The sequence below is a fragment of the Schistocerca cancellata genome, chromosome 5, assembly GCF_023864275.1.
Source record: "Schistocerca cancellata isolate TAMUIC-IGC-003103 chromosome 5, iqSchCanc2.1, whole genome shotgun sequence".
Lineage (NCBI taxonomy): Eukaryota > Metazoa > Arthropoda > Insecta > Orthoptera > Acrididae > Schistocerca > Schistocerca cancellata.
The window spans coordinates 1,194,766-1,214,426 of record NC_064630.1 but is presented as its reverse complement, the minus strand read 5'-3'; the positions used below and the strand labels follow the sequence as shown (position 1 = coordinate 1,214,426).

General features: G+C 45.2%; 1 protein-coding gene across 1 annotated transcript in view; it reads left to right on the top strand.

Annotated features, from left to right (window-relative positions):
- The window catches only part of LOC126188109 (cytochrome P450 9e2-like), a 39,754-nt gene that overhangs the window by 11,471 nt on the left and 8,622 nt on the right, over positions 1-19,661 (top strand). Inside the window, exons 4-6 of the mRNA XM_049929575.1 lie at positions 1,495-1,703; positions 1,801-1,993; positions 8,690-8,911. Of these exons, the coding sequence (XP_049785532.1) occupies positions 1,495-1,703; positions 1,801-1,993; positions 8,690-8,911 (624 nt within the window). The remainder of the gene's footprint in view (positions 1-1,494; positions 1,704-1,800; positions 1,994-8,689; positions 8,912-19,661) is intronic.

Here is a 19,661-nt window from a genome sequence, read left to right as displayed (position 1 = left end):
GAATATTGACAGTCTGAGGCTGATTACTCCATTTAGATTAAAATTAAGTATCAGATTGCCACCACTGCTGAATACAATTTTTGAACATTGCTTTCTACTTCTTTTCTATACAGTATTGCTAACGTGGTCGTAAATGGATCAGGATGTAAAGATAAAGCTTTCGAGAAGTTGTATCGAAAAGAAACAGCGGTTTCGTAACATGTTATATTCGAAGCGAGGTATTAAAAGGTGCGATGCGCTTTTTATGTTTATTCCAAAATTCCAAGAGAAAGTGTAGCGCCTATCTAAAACTTGTTACTTTTCTTTTAGGATTACCCCTTTTTCCGATAGTTGAAGCTGCCCTTCATTTACTTCCGCTATGAAGCATTCCTTCATCTCTATCTACCATTCTTTGTAAGTTTCTGGCATATTTCGTTTTGTTGTTCTCTAAAACCGTTCTCATGAATTGTCAGCTGCATTATCAGTAAGAAGTTCTTAAAAACTTCCCTTGGTCATGGCCCTGGCAATATTTCACCCTTCGCCCATCATTAAACATCGCAAGTTTTCAGTTACAGGAATGGAGAATACCTGTTGCAAAAGCCTAAATATTCTTCTTGATCCTTATTTCCATACATGTTTCACCATCCCAGTGCAAGCATCAGTGAATCTTAATTTCAGATCCGAAGTTTTGAAATTAGTTAAAACTGCAATATAAATAGTAATAACAGTAAGATTTAGTTTTCAGATAAAAGCATTACTGTTATTATTCAAATATGTATTCAGATACGAAGTAAAGATGCACTTGAACGTATCGAAACATGTTTAGGTAAAAGACCCAGAATAATTTTAGGGCAAAAACAGTCAGATATTGTTTCTAACACTGTTTTTGCAAGGACGTTTTGTAGAAATCTCCCGAAACAAAAGAATAATTACTGAATTTTTTACTTCTGTAGCACATGGAGGGGCACCTACTAACATTTGCAATTAAAATTATTGTAAAAAAGGCACGTAAACGTATTAACGGTCTTCATTGTCTGGCAGGAGAGGGTAGTTTATTTCCACTGTCATTTCTCAACAAGATTCAAATAGATCCAGAGGATAGTTGGCAGTGTCGACTTTGCCCAGGGCCCACACACATCGACAGATTAAGGCACATTACAGAGAAAGAGAAATTAGCCTCTTACAGAATATTCTTCTTCATTCATTTTAACATACCTGTCGACTACCTTAGAGAAACGTTCCGGGGAAATTTTGACTGGTTGTTGAATCATTTATTTAGCGTTAAGTAAGTATATAAATCGTATCTCCTGCTATATATTGGTATATATTACGTATCTCAAATGTCCCATTACAGTCACTCGTAAGTCTGAAGCAACATGCGTTACGTAAACTAGAAACAGATGCTACTGTTGGACACTGGAGAGATTCCGTTGCTGTACTCTCCCAGTCAAACCAAAACCTGAAATTTGAAGAGAACTGAGGACAAACATTTTCTTTTACATCGTTTTCTTCCAGCTTCTTCCAGTGAGGATGACGTTCTGACAGTGGAGGCGAAGGACTTTTTCACTCGCATTACCAACGACGTGATAGCGACGTCGGCATTTGGTGTCAAAGTGGACTCGCTGTCGGACCCAGAGAACCTGTTCTACTGCATGGGCCGGGAGCTGACCAACATCCGCGTGACCGCTGCTATTGGCTACATGCTGTTCCCGTGGCTCATGGTGGTGAGTACAGCACACGAAATTGAAGAGTTTTTCTAATTTCTCTGAATAATCGTAACCTCCGTTTTAACGATTGTTTTACTTTTCCTGTTCGCGACAGTTGCTGGGCATACCGTTCGTCAGTACGAAGGCGATAGAGTACTTTAAATCTGTCGTGTGGGAGACGATTGAGACGAGAGAGAAGCAGGGAATAGTTCGACCCGACATGCTCCACCTGCTGATGCAGGCACGACGCGGCGAACTGGCGGCGGACGAAGGAGAGAAGGACGGGACGGCTGGACACAAGGGCAGGCGTAAGACTGTTCACTGGTGACTTTTCATTTTTCGCATTAGTTACAAACGCAGTATTCTAAGGCATTGGCTGCAGTTCTTTACGATCATAATTAGCTTTGTCGTAAGAAGGTGAACTGGTTTAGGCAAAGTTTCCTATCAGAATCGAAATTACAGCAACAGATACAGTGTACCGCGGTAGGAACACCACCACTAACTGCACACTCACGTCTTTGAGGTACTATTCCCACATCCCCACGCGAGACGTTGCATCTTCTAAGTTCATGTTTCTTCTGACGACAGAGAGAGTTAAAATGAGTTTTTTTCTGAGTCGTCGTTCTTTCGACTGGTCTGATGCGGCCGGCAACGGATTCCTCACCTGCGCCAACCTATTCATCTCAGAGTAGCTGCTGCAATCCACGCCCCCAATTATTTGCTGCATGCAGTACACTCTCTTGCTTCCTCTACAGCTTTTACCCTCTACAGCTCCCCCTAGTACTATGGAAGCTACTTCCTGATGTCTCGGATGTCCTGTCGTTCTCTCCCTGCCGCTCTTCAGTGTTTTCCATGTAGTGCTCACCGATTCTGCGGAGAGGCTCCTCATTTCTTACCGTATCAATCCATCTAATTTTCAACTTTCGTCTGTAGGAGACGTCGCAATGAATAAATTTTCACTCTGCAGTGGAGTCTGCCCTGATATGAAAATTCCTGGCCGATTAAAACTGTGTGCCGGACCGAGACTCGAACTCGGGACCTTTGCCTTTCGCGGGCAACTGCTCCGCCGTCTGAGCTACCCAAGCCCGACTCACGACCCGACCTCACACGAAGGTACGAGAGGAGGTACTTGCGGAACTGAAGCTGTGAGCTCCGCCGCAGAGTGAAAATCTCATTACGTAATATTTAGCTGCTTGCTAACATTCTTGGCGTCGCAGTTGTGATGACTAGCAATGTGTCTCCACGCCACATACTTTGTCATTATTATTAGGGTCGCGGTTTTATCAGTTACCAGAATCGGTAAAAACGGAACCTTATAGGATTACTTTGTTGTCCCTCTGTAAGACTATTAAAACACGTTTTTCTCCGGAATGGTTAGACGTATCAAGTTGAAATCTGTGTTACGTATTAAAAACAGGACTCCCTCGACGATGTAAGAAATTTGGGCTCCTACTTCAATGAAATAGGAAGATACGGCCATATATGTCACATATTTTGATACCAACTCACTTCCCGCTGACCTAGAATCATGAAATTTGCCAAGAAGTATGGTTCCACAGTAAAAGTAAAGGGAAAAAAATCCAAAAATTATTAATTTGTAATTCAGTTATATGACACGAAATAAATATTGTCGTTTGTTATCCGTCTGCGTAACTGTCCGTTTGTTAAAACCCCTTTGTCTCCTAAAGGGTTGACATACCAAGTCGATATCTATGTCACCTACTACATTATATTAGATTAGTACTTGTTCCATAGATCATGAATACGACACTTCGTAATGATGTGGAACGTGTCAGGTTAATAAAAGGTGCCTTACAAGATAATACATTAGACAAAATATTACATGACACTCAATAATTTTTCTTTTTTTTTTTGGATGTTAGGAAATTACCCACTTACTATATCCAAAAATTCATCTAATGAATTGAAGAAGTTGCCATTAAGAAATTCTTTTATTTTCCTTTTAAATGCTATATGGCTATCTGTCAGACTTTTTATACTATTAGGTAAGTGGCCAAAGACTTTTGTGGCAGCATAAGTTACTCCCTTCTGAGCCAAAGTTAGATTTAACCTTGAGTAGTGAAGATCATCCTTTCTCCTAGTGTTGTAGCCATGTACATTGCTATTACTTTTGAATTCGTTCGGATTGTTAGTAACAAATGTCATAAGTGAATATATATATTGTGAGGCTACAGTGAAGATCTCTGTTTAAATAAGTGTCTGCAGGATGATCTCGGACGAGCTCCAGCAATTATTCTGATTACACGCTTTTGTGCAATGAACACTCTTTTACTCAATGATGAGTTACCCCAGAATATGATGCCATACCAAAGCAGAGAATGAAAATAGGCGTGGTAAGCTAATTTACTCAGATGTATATCGCCAAAATTTGCAATCACCCTAATAGTGTAAGTAGCTGAACTCAAACGTTTCAGTAGATCTTCAGTGTGTTTTTTCCAGGTCAACCCCTCATCAATGCACACACCTAGAAATTTTGAATATTCTACCTTAGCTACCGATTTCTGATCAAAGTCTATATTTATTAATGGTGTCATTCCATTTACTGTGTGGAACTGTATATACTGTGTTTTGTCAAAGATTAATGAGAGCCCACTTGCAGAAAACCACTTAATGATTTTCTGAAAAACATAGTTTACAATTTCATCAGTTAATTCTTGTCTGTCGGGTGTGATAGCTATACTTGTTTCATCGGCAAAAAGTACCAGCTTTGCGTCTTCGTGTATATAGAATGGCAAGTCATTAATATATATTAATAACAGCAGAGGACCCAAGACCGAACCTTACGGCACCCCATTCTTGATTGTTCCCCAGTTTGAGAAATCACCAGTTTTTTTGCATATTATGTGAACTACCTATTTCAACTTTCTGCTCTCTTCCAGTTACGTATGATTTAAACCATTTGAGCGCTGTCCCATTCATAGCACAGTACTTGAGCTTATCTAGAAGTATTCCATGATTTACAAAATCAAAAGCCTTTGAGAGATCACAGAAAATCGCAACGGGTGACTTCCGGTTACTCAGCGCATTTAATATTTCATTAGTGAAAGCGTATATAGCATTTTCCGTTGAAAAACCCTTCTGGAAACCAAACTGACATTTTGTTAAAACTTTATTTTTACAAAGGTGTGAAGCTACTCTACAATACATTACTTTTTCAAGAATTTTGGATAAGGCAGTCAGAAGAGAGATTGGGCGGCAGTTGTTGACATCAGACGTAACCCCTTTTTTATGCAGTGGTATAACAATGGCATACTTCAGTCTACATGGGAAAAAACCCTGCTTCAGAGAGCTATTACATATGTGGCTAAGAATCCCACTTATTTCTTGGGAACAAGCTTCTATTATCCTGCTGGAAATGCCATCAATCCCATGTGAGCTTTTATTTTTGGGAGAGTTTTTTGTCTTCCTAATTTCAGATGGAGAGGTGGGTGGAATTTCAGTTGTATCAAATGGTGTGGGTAAGGCCTCTTCCATCAACTGCCTTGCCGGCCGCGGTTGTCTAGCGGTTCTGGCGCTGCAGTCCGGAACCGCGGGACTGCTACGGTCGCAGGTTCGAATCCTGCCTCGGGCATGGGTGTGTGTGATGTCCTTAGGTTAGTTAGGTTTAAGTAGTTCTAAGTTCTAGGGGACTTATGACCTAAGGTGTTGAGTCCCATAGTGCTCAGAGCCATTTGAACCATTTGAACCATCAACTGCCTTGCTTCTTCTAATGAACATTTAGATCCTATTTTCTCTACAACATTTAAAAAATAATTATTCAAAATGTTTTCAACTTCCGGCTTGTTGTTTGTCAAGTTTCCATTCGCTTTGATGGTAATGCCGTCATCCTGTACTCTTGGTTGCCCTGTCTCCCTTGTAATAATATTCTAAATTGCTTTGATTTTGTTATCAGAAGTTTTAATCTCAGACATGATGCACATGCTTCTGGACTTTTTAATAACCTTTCTTAATGTAGCACAGTAGTTGTTATAATATTTGGCTGTTTCTGGGTCATTACTCTTTCTTGTTGTTAGATACAGTTCCCTTTTGTGGTTACAAGATATTTTTATTCCTTTAGTAAGCCAAGGTTTTTTGCATCGTTTCTTATAATTAGATTTAACTGCTTTCTTGGGGAAACAGTTTTCAAATTCTCTTATAAGTGTATCATGAAATAAGTTATATTTTAAATTAGTATCGGGTCCTTGTACACCTCATCCCAGTCTAACTGCTGAAGATTTTCTCTGAAATTTCTAATTTTTGAGTCATTGATTCAACACACAACTTTGGACTAAGGTCAATGGTCTCTTTGCGGAGTAAAACATTGAAGCTTCTAAGTGAATACAATCAAAATACACTGCTATTTGTGTGACAGATTTTGATATCGCGCTAGCGTCGATGTCGATAAAAGGAAAAAATCGTCGAAATTCTCGATTTCCGGGACGGATGAACTATATATACACAGGGTGGTCCATTGATCGTGACCGGGCCAAATATCTCACGAAATAAGCGTCAAACGAAAAAACTACAAAGAACGAAACTTGTCTAGCTTGAAGGGGGAAACCAGATGGCGCTATGGTTGGCCCGCTAGATGGCGCTGCCATAGGTCAAACGGATATAAACTGCGTTTTTTTTAAATAGGAACCCCCATTTTTTATTACATATTCGTGTAGTACGTAAAGAAATTTGGATGTTTTAGTTGGGCCACTCATTTCGCTTTGTGATAGATGCCGCTGTAATAGTCAAAAACATACGGCTCACAATTTTAGACGAACAGTCGGTAACGTAGGTTTTTTAAATTAAAATACAGAACGTAGGTACGTTTGAAAATTTTATTTCGGTTGTTCCAATGCGATACATGTACCTTTGTGAACTTATCATTTCTGAGAACGCATGCTGTTACAGCGTGATTACCTGTAAATACCACATTAATGCAACAAATGCTCAAAATGATGTCCGTCAACCTCAATGCATTTAGCAATACGTGTAACGACATTCCTCTCAACAGCAAGTAGTTCGCCTTCCGTAATGTTTGCAGATGCACAGGCGTTGTCGGTGGATCACGATAGCAAATATCCTTCAACTTTCCCCACAGAAAGAAATCAGGGACGTCAGATCCGGTGAACGTGCGGGCCATGGTATGGTGTTTCGACGACTAATCCACCTGTCATGAAATATGCTGTTCAGTACCGCTTCAACCGCACGTGAGCTATGTGCCGGACATCCATCATGTTGGACGTACATCGCCATTCTGTCATGCAGTGAAACATCTTGTAGTAACATCGGTAGAACATTACGTAGGAAATCAGCATACATTGCACCATTTAGACAGCCATCGATAAAATGGGGGCCAATTATCCTTCCTCTCATAATGCCGCACCATACATTAACCCGCCAAGGTCGTTGATGTTCCACTTGTCGCAGCCATCGTGGATTTTCCGTTGCCCAATAGTGCATATTATGCCGGTTTACGTTACCGCTGTTGGTAAATGACGCTTCGTCGCTAAATAGAATGCGTGCAAAAAATCTGTCATCGTCCCGTAGTTTCTCTTGTGCCCCGTGGTAGAATTGTACACGACGTTCAAAGCCGTCGCCATGCAATTCCTGGTGCATAGAAATATGGTACGGGTGCAATCGATTTTGCTGTAGCATTTTCAACACCGACGTATTTGAGATTCCCGATTCTCTACATCTACATGATTACTCTGCAATTCACATTTAAGTGCTTGGCAGAGGGTTCATCGAACCACAATCATACTATCTCTTTACCATTCCACTCCCGAACAGCGCGCGGGAAAAACGAACACCTAAACCTTTCTGTTCGAGCTCTGATTTCTCTTATTTTATTTTGATGATCATTCCTACCTATGTAGGTTGGGCTCAGCAAAATATTTTCGGATTCGGAAAAGAAAGTTGGTGACTGAAATTTCGTAAATAGATCTCGCCGCGACGAAAAACTTATTTGATTTAATGATTTCCATCCCAACTCGCGTATCATATCTGCCACACTCTCTCCCCTAAAACGTGATAATACAAAAGGAGCTGCCCTTTTTTGCACGCTTTCGATGTCCTTCGTGAATCCCACCTGGTAAGGATCCCACACCGCGCAGCTATATTCTAACAGAGGACGAACGAGTGTAGTGTAAGCTGTCTCTTTAGTGGACTTGTTGTATCTTCTAAGTGTCCTGCCAATGAAATGCAGTTTGTCTGCAACTGATGTGCGGATTAGCGGCGACAGCAGCTATAACACCTACTTGGGCATCATCATTTGTTGCAGGTCGTGGCTGACGTTTCACATGTGGCTGAACACTTCCTGTTTCCATAAATAACGTAACTATCCGGCGAACGGTCCGGACACTTGGATGATGTCGTCCAGGATGCCGAGCAGCATACATAGCACACCCCTGTTGGGTATTTTGATCACAGTAGGCATAAATCAACATGATATCGACCTTTTCCGCAATTGGTAAACGGTCTATTTCAACACGAGTAATGTAACGTGATACCGCGCACTTATACGTTTGCGACTGTTACAGCGCCATCTGTCACAAAGCGAAAAAAGTGGTCCAACTAAAACTTTCATATTTATTTAGGTACTACACGGATATGTAATAAAAATGGGGGTTCCTATTGAAGAAGACGGAGTTGATATCCGTCTGACCTATGGCAGCGCCATCTAGCGGGCCAACCATAGCGCCATCTGGTTTCCCCCTTCAAGCTAGAAGAGTTTCGTTCTTTGTATTTTTTTCGTTTGATGCTTATTTCGTGAGATACTTGGCCCGGTCAGTATCAGTGGACCACCCTGTATACATACAGTAGCTGTGTACGGGACGCTCGGTGCGCGAATTCTACTCGCACTTACCGGTTTTCTCCCCCTTTTACATTAGCGTTTTGCTGCCACACTCGGTACAACTAGGTAATCCAGATACCGGCAGAGCAGAAATTTCTGTTTTTTCACAATTTATGTGTTCTTTGGAATAGTGCTCACCTTCTCTGCATGATGGCAGGCCTCACCGATGAAGATGTGGCAGCCCAGGCGATGATATTCTTCTTCGCCGGCTTCGACACCGTGTCCACGGTGTTGACCTTCTGCAGCTACCTGCTGGCGGCTCACGAGGACGTCCAGAGGCGGCTGCAGCGCGAGGTGGACCAGCTGATGCAGAAGAGCGGGGGGCAGCCCAGCTACGAGCAGGTCATGGGCTGCCAGTACCTCGACATGGTACTTTCTGGTAAGCTGGAACCCTCCTCGCTGAAATGGGTATCGACTGTATTGTCGGGAGTACACTCTTTCACTGGCTGTTTTTATGTTGGTGCTGTGTCCTGTTCTGCGTACGTTACTGAAAGGAAGAAACATTGATTATGTTTATCCAAACTGTAATAACGGTTAAAGCAGCTACACAAGGGAGTCCCATACGATCAGTCTCCATTGTAGGGTTTGACAGTGATCCGCATGGATAGCCGGGTGTGTTAAAGCGCTACTTTCAGGACATGGGAGTGGGTCGGCTACGATTTAAACTCCTGAAATACATAGTCCTGCCCTACCGAACCCAAAGTAGTCCACTTAGAATAATATTAGATAAAACAATATCATATTAGCTTCAAAACACGTTAAACAAATTATCTCTGCCTCCAAGCAGAAAGCGAATGACACTCAAACCCCTGACATTTAAAACAAGCAACTAAAGTCACACTCATACAAGATTACTTCAAGAAAAGGCGTAAAACGATACATTAGAGTTACAACAATTAAACGTCTTTGATAGACGCAGGACGAGCTGACTGACTGACCATACATTGGTGCATCGATTGTGTGACACACAGTGCTTTCTGAAACAGACTAAACACTAAGATTGAGAAATAATATACAGTAAGCCTTAAGGTTTCAACGGTAAACCAGAATATTGACGCCATTAGACACCAATACGTATTACTACAGTCAAAATGGCACAACAAGTTTCGCAGCGGCGAACAACAAGATAAATTGTAGAAAGAGTTTGGTGATTGAGAATCTAACCGTAATCTGTCTCAGGTTCATCACACTTGCAACACGGAGAGCAGAAAATATCTCTCCAACGAATGACGTAAGTACAATGATTTCACCTCATAACGTCAGTTTAGGTCTGTGTCCAACAGTATCGGAAACGTAGATCACCGACGAAGATGCGGCAGTCCAGGCGATGATATTCTTCTTCGCCGGCTTCGACACCGTGCCTACGGTGCTGACTTTCTGCAGCTACCTGCTGGAAGCTCACGAAGGCTTCCCAACAATAAGTATCAGCTGACGACCACCAAACTTCTTCGCTACGCAGTCCGTCCTCAAACACGCTCAATGCAGCCAGCGCCGACTCGAGTGGACATTTTCATCGCGACAGTATTCGCCGCCAAGGTTGGCTCTCGTGTCCTCTGCCAGCCACACACTGTCGCTGCCCCCCACTCCACACGTTCGCTCGGTCGATCGTGCACGCCACCTCGCGACCCTGTCACGAGTCCGAAAGGGTACGATCTCTGGAGGAGGACCAATAGGATGACAGCCGACACGGATCGTCTTCAACGTATCTACATACTGTTTCAAAACTCCTGTACAGGGCTGTAGAGGTACAGTTTTGATAAGGAGCCCGCTTCAAGGTACCCATAAACTAAGAAAAGGGCCCTGTCGTCAGTGTCCCTTGTACTTATGACATCACTTATCAGTTTCGTCCGACATCAACAATGGTTACGAGAAACAGGTACGTTCGTAACTGGAAGGGTTTACTGTGGCACTGCATGAAAGCACCGCACTCTCCACTTTGAAGAGGACATCTTTCGTCATGTAGGAGGGAAACCAATGATGAGTACTTCACACATTGTCCATCATGGACATATGTCGTCATGAAAATTGACATTCGTGAAAAACTAAGTTTTCGTATAATGCAACACAAATTACACACACTATAGTCTTCCAGTGTTTGATAACGAGAGAATTTAGCCCCTTTCAACAAACTTTAAACAGTTTTGGTTTTAACTGTTTCTCTAACCTGTGGGTAATTAATCCCAAACTAATAAAACGAACATAATTAAGGTTTCCGCCTTCAACCGCAAAGGCGTTAGATGGTTAACGCCAAATATTTAAAACATTAAACCGTTAACAGAGAAATCAGTCTCTGAACCTGTTTCAGACATGGCAGTTCGGGTCTTTATAGAATCTGCTCCTGCTGGGCTGCCCTGGTGTCACCAGCGGCCTGCTGCAGAGGCCGCGCTGACCCGTGAGGCGGTGAATCTGGGAGGAGGAAAGCAGCAGAACCACGGGGCAAATGACGCGCACGAATCTGGTTCTGGTGGCGGCGCGGCAAACCGTCTGGACCTGCAATCTAGTACATGAGACAGGCAATGCGTTCCTGGATCACGCCTCCCTCCCAGCGCCCACGGTTGCCGTAAACCTTGAAAAGAACCAGATCGGTCGGCGCGAAACTAATACTCGCGTACCATTGGCGGCGCCAGACGCCGCATTGGGTGGAGCGAGGGTGGCAGCGTCCGATGGCGGCGGCCACGCAGAGGTGCCGCCGGTGATGGTCCGCCTCGTGGGTGGGAGCGACAGCAGGCGTGAGAGAGTTCCAGCGCCTGTTCCTGAGTGTGGCTGGTGAGAAGCTCCACCGTCGGTTGTTTGAAAGTGCGTACAAAGCGTTCTGCTTCTCCACTGAGTGGGCGTGAAACGGAGCGCTTGTTAGATGACCAATACCATTTCGTTCACAAAACTGTTCAAAATCAAAATGGCTCTAAGCACTATGGGACTTCATCTACATCTACATCTACATCTATACTCCGCGAGCCACCTTACGGTGTGTGGCGGAGGGTACTTATTGTACCACTATCTGATCCCCCCTTCCCTGTTCCATTCACGAATTGTGCGTGGGAAGAACGACTGCTTGTAAGTCTCCGTATTTGCTCTAATTTCTCGGATCTTTTCGTTGTGATCATTACGCGAGATATATGTGGGCGGTAGTAATATGTTGCCCATCTCTTCCCGGAATGTGCTCTCTCGTAATTTCGATAATAAACCTCTCCGTATTGCGTAACGCCTTTCTTGAAGTGTCCGCCACTGGAGCTTGTTCAGCATCTCCGTAACGCTCTCGCGCTGACTAAATGTCCCCATGACGAATCGCGCTGCTTTTCGCTGGATCATGTCTATCTCTTCTATTAATCCAACCTGGTAAGGGTCCCATACTGATGAGCAATACTCAAGAATCGGACGAACAAGCGTTTTGTAAGCTACTTCTTTCGTCGATGAGTCACATTTTCTTAGAATTCTTCCTATGAATCTCAACCTGGCGCCTGCTTTTCCCACTATTTGTTTTATGTGATCATTCCACTTCAGATCGCTCCGGATAGTAACTCCCAAGTATTTTACGGTCGTTACCGCTTCCAATGATTTACCACCTATGGCATAATCGTACTGGAATGGATTTCTGCCCCTATGTATGCGCATTATATTACATTTATCTACGTTTAGGGAAAGCTGCCAGCTGTCGCACCATGCATTAATCCTCTGCAGGTCTTCCTGGAGTACGTACGAGTCTTCTGATGTTGCTACTTTCTTGTAGACAACCGTGTCATCTGCAAATAGCCTCACGGAGCTACCGATGTTGTCAACTAAGTCATTTATGTATATTGTAAACAATAAAGGTCCTATCACGCTTCCTTGCGATACTCCCGAAATTACCTCTACATCTGCAGATTTTGAACCGTTAAGAATGACATGTTGAGTTCTTTCTTCTAGGAAATCCTGAATCCAATCACAAACCTGGTCCGATATTCCGTAAGCTCGTATTTTTTTCATTAAACGTAAGTGCGGAACCGTATCAAATGCCTTCCTGAAGTCCAGGAATACGGCATCAATCTGCTCGCCAGTGTCTACGGCACTGTGAATTTCTTGGGCAAATAGGGCGAGCTGAGTTTCACATGATCTCTGTTTGCGGAATCCATGTTGGTTATGATGAAGGAGATTTGTATTATCTAAGAACGTCATAATACGAGAACACAAAACATGTTCCATTATTCTACAACAGATTGACGTAAGCGAAATAGGCCTATAATTATTCGCATCTGATTTATGACCCTTCTTGAAAATGGGAACGACTTGCGCTTTCTTCCAGTCGCTAGGTACTTTACGTTCTTCCAGCGATCTACGATAAATTGCTGATAGAAAGGGGGCAAGTTCTTTAGCATAATCACTGTAGAATCTTAAGGGTATCTCGTCTGGTCCGGATGCTTTTCCGCTACTAAGTGATAGCAGTTGTTTTTCAATTCCGATATCGTTTATTTCAATATTTTCCATTTTGGCGTCCGTGCGACGGCTGAAGTCAGGGACCGTGTTACGATTTTCCGCAGTGAAACAGTTTCGGAACACTGAATTCAGTATTTCTGCCTTTCTTCGGTCGTCCTCTGTTTCGGTGCCATCGTGGTCAACGAGTGACTGAATAGGGGATTTAGATCCGCTTACCGATTTTACATATGACCAAAACTTTTTAGGGTTCTTGTTTAGATTGTTTGCCAATGTTTTATGTTCGAATTCGTTGAATGCTTCTCTCATTGCTCTCTTTACGCTCTTTTTCGCTTCGTTCAGCTTTTCCTTATCAGCTATGATTCGACTACTCTTAAACCTATGATGAAGCTTTCTTTGTTTCCGTAGTACCTTTCGTACATGATTGTTATACCACGGTGGATCTTTCCCCTCGCTTTGGACCTTAGTCGGTACGAACTTATCTAAGGCGTACTGGACGATGTTTCTGAATTTTTTCCATTTTTGTTCCACATCCTCTTCCTCAGAAATGAACGTTTGATGGTGGTCACTCAGATATTCTGCGATTTGTGCCCTATCACTCTTGTTAAGCAAATATATTTTCCTTCCTTTCTTGGCATTTCTTATTACACTTGTAGTCATTGATGCAACCACTGACTTCACATCTGAGGTCATCAGTCCCCTAGACTTAGACCTACTTAAACATAACTGACCTAAGGACATCACACACATCCATGCCCGAGGCAGGATTCGAACCCGCGACCGTAGCAGCAGCTTGGTTCCGGACTGAAGCGCCCAGAACCGCTAGGCCACAGCGGCCGGCACTGTTCAAAATCAAGTGAGGTGAACTGTGGTCCGTTGTCCAACACAAGTACTTCTGGCAAACCTTCTATGCAAAATATATAGGTCAACGATTGAATTGTGCTACGTGATGTGGTAGGAACCATAGGCACCGCAAATGGGAAACTGGTAAAAGAGTCTACCACTATGAGCCGACGTGTGCTCCAAAATGGTCCTGCAAAGTCATTGTACACTCGTTGCCACGGCGATTGAGTCTTACGCCAAGCTGCAAATGTCTGTGGCGGAGCGGATTGGTCTTCCGCGCATGCGGGACTCTGCGGTGTCATCTGTTCAGAATGGGCGTCCATGCCCTGCCAAGTTCGGAGCCGTCGCGTTAACTGTTTGTTGCGAACCACTCCCCGTGTCCTCGGTGGAACAATCGCAATACATCCTTTCGCAGCACATTGGGAATAAGTACACACGATGGTCCACTGTCCTTTTGAACTACAATCACACCATGTTGAACTGAAAGGTTATGCTGATGCGCAAAATTTCGACGCACAATTGACTTCTAGATAATCTTCAATGCACGACGCCAAGACGTGCGAATGTAATGCAACAAAATCTTGAGATCTGTGTCTGCTTCCACGGCCTGTGCAATTCTTCTGCAGTGCCAGGGAAAAGAGTCCAGCAATTCAGAGTCCTGCGCATCGATTTGGCAACAAGAGGCGGCAGATGCGTCGAAACCAGAGTGTGGGACAATCGGAAGGCGAGATAGGGTGTCTGCAATGCCATGCTTTGGCGTAGGTCTGTACACAATTTCATACTGATTCTGTGAAAGCAAGAAAGAGCCGGCCGCGGTGGTCTCGCGGTTAAGGCGCTCAGTCCGGAACCGCGCGACTGCTACGGTCGCAGGTTCGAATCCTGCCTCGGGCATGGATGTGTGTGATGTCCTTAGGTTAGTTAGGTTTAAGTAGTTCTAAGTTCTAGGGGACTGATGACCACAGATGTTCAGTCCTATAGTGCTCAGAGCCATTTTGAGCAAGAAAGCACTACGTTGCATTTATTGAGCACTGCGTATAGGAAACGGCTTTTATCGATGAAACAATGACTGAAAAAGGTTGTGATCTGTCACTAAAAGGCAGGCCGTTATGACCGAGCGGTTCTAGGTGCCTCAGTCTGGAACCGCGCGACCGCTACGGTCGTAGGTTGGAATCCTGCCTTGGGCATGGAGGTTTGTGACGTCTTTAGGTTACTTAGGTTTAAATAGTTCTACGTTCCAGGGGACTGATCACCTCAGAAGTTAAGTCCCATAGTGCTCAGAGCCATTTTTGTCACTAAAAATAACTTGTGACCACACAAATAGTGATGGAATTTGGTCACACCATAAACAATAGCGAGAGCCTCTTTTTCTGTTTGACAATAATTGCACTGAGTTAACAACTTTGAGGCAAAAGCAATGGGTCTGTCTTGTGCACCAACTCTGTGCGAAAGCACAGCGCTGATTCCGTAGGAAGAAGCGTCCACTTGCAAAACTGCTAGCTTGGCAGGTCGAATTGCACTAAACAACAGTCACTAAGCAAGGCATTTTTGAGTTTCTGAAATGCTTCTTGGCACTTTTTGGTCCACACTGAAGACACATTTTCCCGATGAAAGCGATGCAATGTGTCCGCGATCTGCGCAGCATTCGGTATGAACCGAATGTAGTATGTCATCTTGCCTAGTACTGACTGCAGTTCAGACACATTGCTGCGAGGAACAGAAGGGTCACGGATTGCAAGCAAGTGAGACTGTTTATCACATGTGTGTGCGTGTGTGAATTCCTATGGGACCAGACTGCTGAGTTCATCGTCCCTAGGCTTACACACTACTTAAACTAACTTATGCTAAGGACAACACACACACACCCGTGCCCGAGGGAGGACTCGAACCTCCGGCGGGAGGGGCCGCGCAGTCCGTGACATGGCGCCCCAGGCCGCGCGGCCACTCCGTGACGCTTTATCACATGATCCAAGCACTGAAGTTCAGAGTGAAAAATGTCATACTTTTCGAGACGACACTCGAAGAAGGGTCCGCAAATTCCCAGTGTGTTCCTCTGGCGTACTACCTGAGACGACAATATCGTCAAGGTAGTTTGAACAAAATGGCGTCCGCCCCGATAGCTGAGTGGTCAGCGCGACCGAATGCCGCGCCAAGGGGCCCGGGTTCGATTCCCGCCTGCGTCGGGGATTTTTCTCCGCTGACATACTGGGTGTTGTGTTGTCCTCGTCATCGCGTCGTGTTGTCGTCATCGTCGTCTCATCCACCGGGATGGCGACAGGAAGGGCATCCGGCCACACTTAAATTAACCTTGCCAGATCAGACGGTAACCATGCCGACCTTGCGAATGTGCGGGACACGGGCACAAGGGGAGAGAGAGAGAGAGAGAGAGAGAGAGAGAGAGAGAGAGAGAGAGAGTTTGAACAAAATGGCGCTTTTGCAGTCAGCTGTTGCAAATAACACTGAAAAATGGAGGGTGCGAAAGCACTGCCGAATGGCAAACGCAAACACCTGCACACTCCTAAGTGTGAATTTTCAACAAACACTATCTGTGATTCTTCATCAAATCGAATTTGCAAGTAGTCATCACGCAAATCTGTCTTATAAAAGTAACGCCTTCACCAAGCCTGTCCATGAGTACCTCAGGACGAGGTAGTGCATAAGTGTCAATTTGTTTCTAGGTAGACTGTATTCTTGAAGTCAACACAAATGCGAATGCGACTAGAAGGCTTAGGCAACCAAAGTAGAGGACTTGCCCATTGACTAGCTTGAATGGGAGCAGTTTCACCATAATCTTGCAATTCTTTCAATTCACTGACTACTTGTCTCTTAAAGCAATTGGAACGCGGATGGCCTGGAAAGACTTACGCTGTGGATTGTCATTCAATGTAGGATGCGCTACAATGTCATTAACTTTTCCCATTCCTTCTGAAAATATTTGAGGAAGTTCTTTAAGCAAGCTAGTTACTCTGTCTTTTGGAGTAAAAGCAGTCACTGAAAGTACAGTGTCTTGTATGCCAAGGCCAAACAAATCAAAGGTGTTGTGGACTGTCAAGGCAGCCAGTCCACAGTGACGGGTAGCCGATAGAAAGGCACGCGTACACACACGCCGACTGGCGTGATTTCTGGAACGGGATAATTAGTGAATGCGATAAAGAAAAGAACGTAGCTACTAGAACACTTAACTTTTATGCATCCTTTGGGTATACAGCAATCTTGATGATACAAGTGAGACTCATTAAGATACATGCAATGTTACAAATGGCGCCTTGCTAGGTCGTAGCCATTAACTTAGCTGAAGGCTATTCTAACTGTCTCTCGGCAAATGAGAGTAAGGCTTCGTCAGTATAGTCGCTAGCAAAGTCGTCGTACAACTGGGGCGAGTGCTAGTCCGCCTTTCTAGACCTGCCATGTGGTGGCGCTAGGTCTGCAAGTACTGACAGTGGCGACACGCGGGTCCGACCTGTACTAATGGACCGCGGCCGATTTAAGCTACCACCTAGCAAGTGTGGTGTCTGGCGGTGACACCACATTCCTCCCCCGCAAATCGGCGAACGGTCGTGTTATAAGGCTTCCGCCCGCCGTGAGGAGGGCCCCATGTTGACGTATGCGATGAGGTGGGGAGCCTAACAACAGGCGAGGCTGTGCCACCCGCACCCGGCCATTCGGTCCGAGGGGAGCTAGGAAACGCCTGGAAACCTACTCCAGGGTGCACGTCAACATGCGGCGTATGCGCCCGTAATGAGACAGGAGGGGCCGAAGGCTCGACCTCCATTGCGTCGGGGTATCCGACGCGCGATGACGCCATGTGGTCCGGAGCGGGCAAGAGGTCCAGGGCGGACGACAGCTGGTCACGGGAAGCGATCGCGGCGCGTGACCCAGGGAGGCGGATGTCGGCTGCAGCGAAGCATCCTCTGCGGGCTGCGCCAGCGGCGGCTGCGGCGGCGACGGCGGCTGCGCGACGCCATGAGGCAAAATGGAAGGCATCGTCGGTAACACCTGGGGATGAGGCGAGCCAGTAGATGGGTCCCCAGGGCGCTGACCGGACGGCTCCGTCGCTGAAAGCAGACGGGGAGCGGCAGAACCCAGGCGACGACAGAGGCGCAGCTGATTGAGATGCCGACGCACCTCACCAGAGGCCCCCAATACCAAATACATCGCGCGGCCGAGGCAGCGAAGAATGCGCCCTGCGAGCCAACGCCGTGAACCGCGATAGTTGCGATAGAATACCACGTCGCCAGGAGCAAAAGCAGGAGTCTGCCGCTGCACAGGAACCTGATGCGGCGGATGCAGCAAAGACATCAAGGTTCGATGAGGACGACCGTGAAGCAACTCAGCCGGCGAGCGACCATCGCGGGGCTGAGAGCGATACGAAGACAAAAAGAGCAACAACGCGTCCTCCCGAGAATGCGACTCTTTCAACTTCAACATCTGTGACTTGAAAGTCCGGACCAAACGTTCAGCGGCACCGTTTGACTGAGGCGAAAACGGCGCGGATGTCAGATGTTGAATACCATTGGCCTTGCAGAATGACTGAAATTCTGCGGACATGAATTGTGGGCCATTGTCGTAGCAACAAAACGCAAAACGGTAGCAAGGACAGGGTCAGCAGCTGTGGCAGTAGCTACGCGACGAAAATCAATCGGAAACGATTCGACCACGTCATCAGTTTCCGCATCAATGAACATGCAAACAAGTTCGGAAGAATCGAATGCTTTATCCTCAGCAACAGGCAAACGGGACAACGCATCTGCGTTTCCATGCTTAGCAGTGGACCGATACAGGATATCGTAGCGGTACTGCGATAGGAAAATAGACCAGCGAATGAATTTCTGCGCTGTACGAGGAGGTACAGGCTTGTTTGGATGAAAAAGCGATGTCAAAGGTTTGTGGTCTGTGATGATGGTAAAGTGACGACCATACAAGAAATCGTGAAACTTTGTAACACCAAACACGAGAGCCAAAGCTTCTTTCACTATCTGGGAATAATTTCTTTGCGCTGACGAGAGCAATTTGGACGCAAAGGCAATAGGGCGATCATGCGAACCATCTTTGTGCGCAAGCACAGCACCGATCCCGAAATCCGAGGCATCTACCATCAACAAAAGGGGTTTCTGGGGATCGAATGGCGTAAGGCAAGTATTTGAAAGCAACGCCGATTTCAATTGGCGAAAGGCGCGTTCGCATTCCGTCGACCAGACGAACGGAACACCTTTACGGCGTAAGCGATGAAGCGGAGCTGAAATGGAAGAGGCATGAGGAAGAAATTTATGATAATAGTCAATTTTTCCCAACACACTCTGTAGCTGCTTCACATTTTGCGGCGAAGGCAAGTCCTGTATGGCACGGAGGTGCTCTGGACTCGGATGTATGCCTTGGGCATTTATGACATGTCCCAAATATGGCAAGTCACGAGCAAAAAACGCACATTTGTCCTTCCTCAAGCGAAGACCATTCTGTCGCAAGACCTGAAATAATGTTCGGAGATTTTGTAAATGTTCCGCTTCTGTCTTTCCGGAGATCACTATATCGTCCAGATAGTTTGCTGCAGTAGGGACCGATGCACAAATAGTTTGAAAACATTGCTGAAACAATGCAGGGGCGGAGGCACACCCGAATGGCAGTCTTTTGAATCGGTACAATCCAAGATGCGTGTTAACCACCAATACGCGCTGGGATTCGTCGTCCACCGGTATTTGCAAGTACGCATCTGCTAGGTCCAACTTTGAAAAATATTTTCCCGGGCACAGTTTGTCAAAAAGATCTTCCGGGCGGGGCAAAGGAAAAGTAGCAGTCACTAGTTGTGGATTCACTGTTGCTTTGAAGTCCACGCAAAGTCTCAATTTTCCGGAAGGTTTTTGCAAAATTACTAAGGGTGAGGCCCA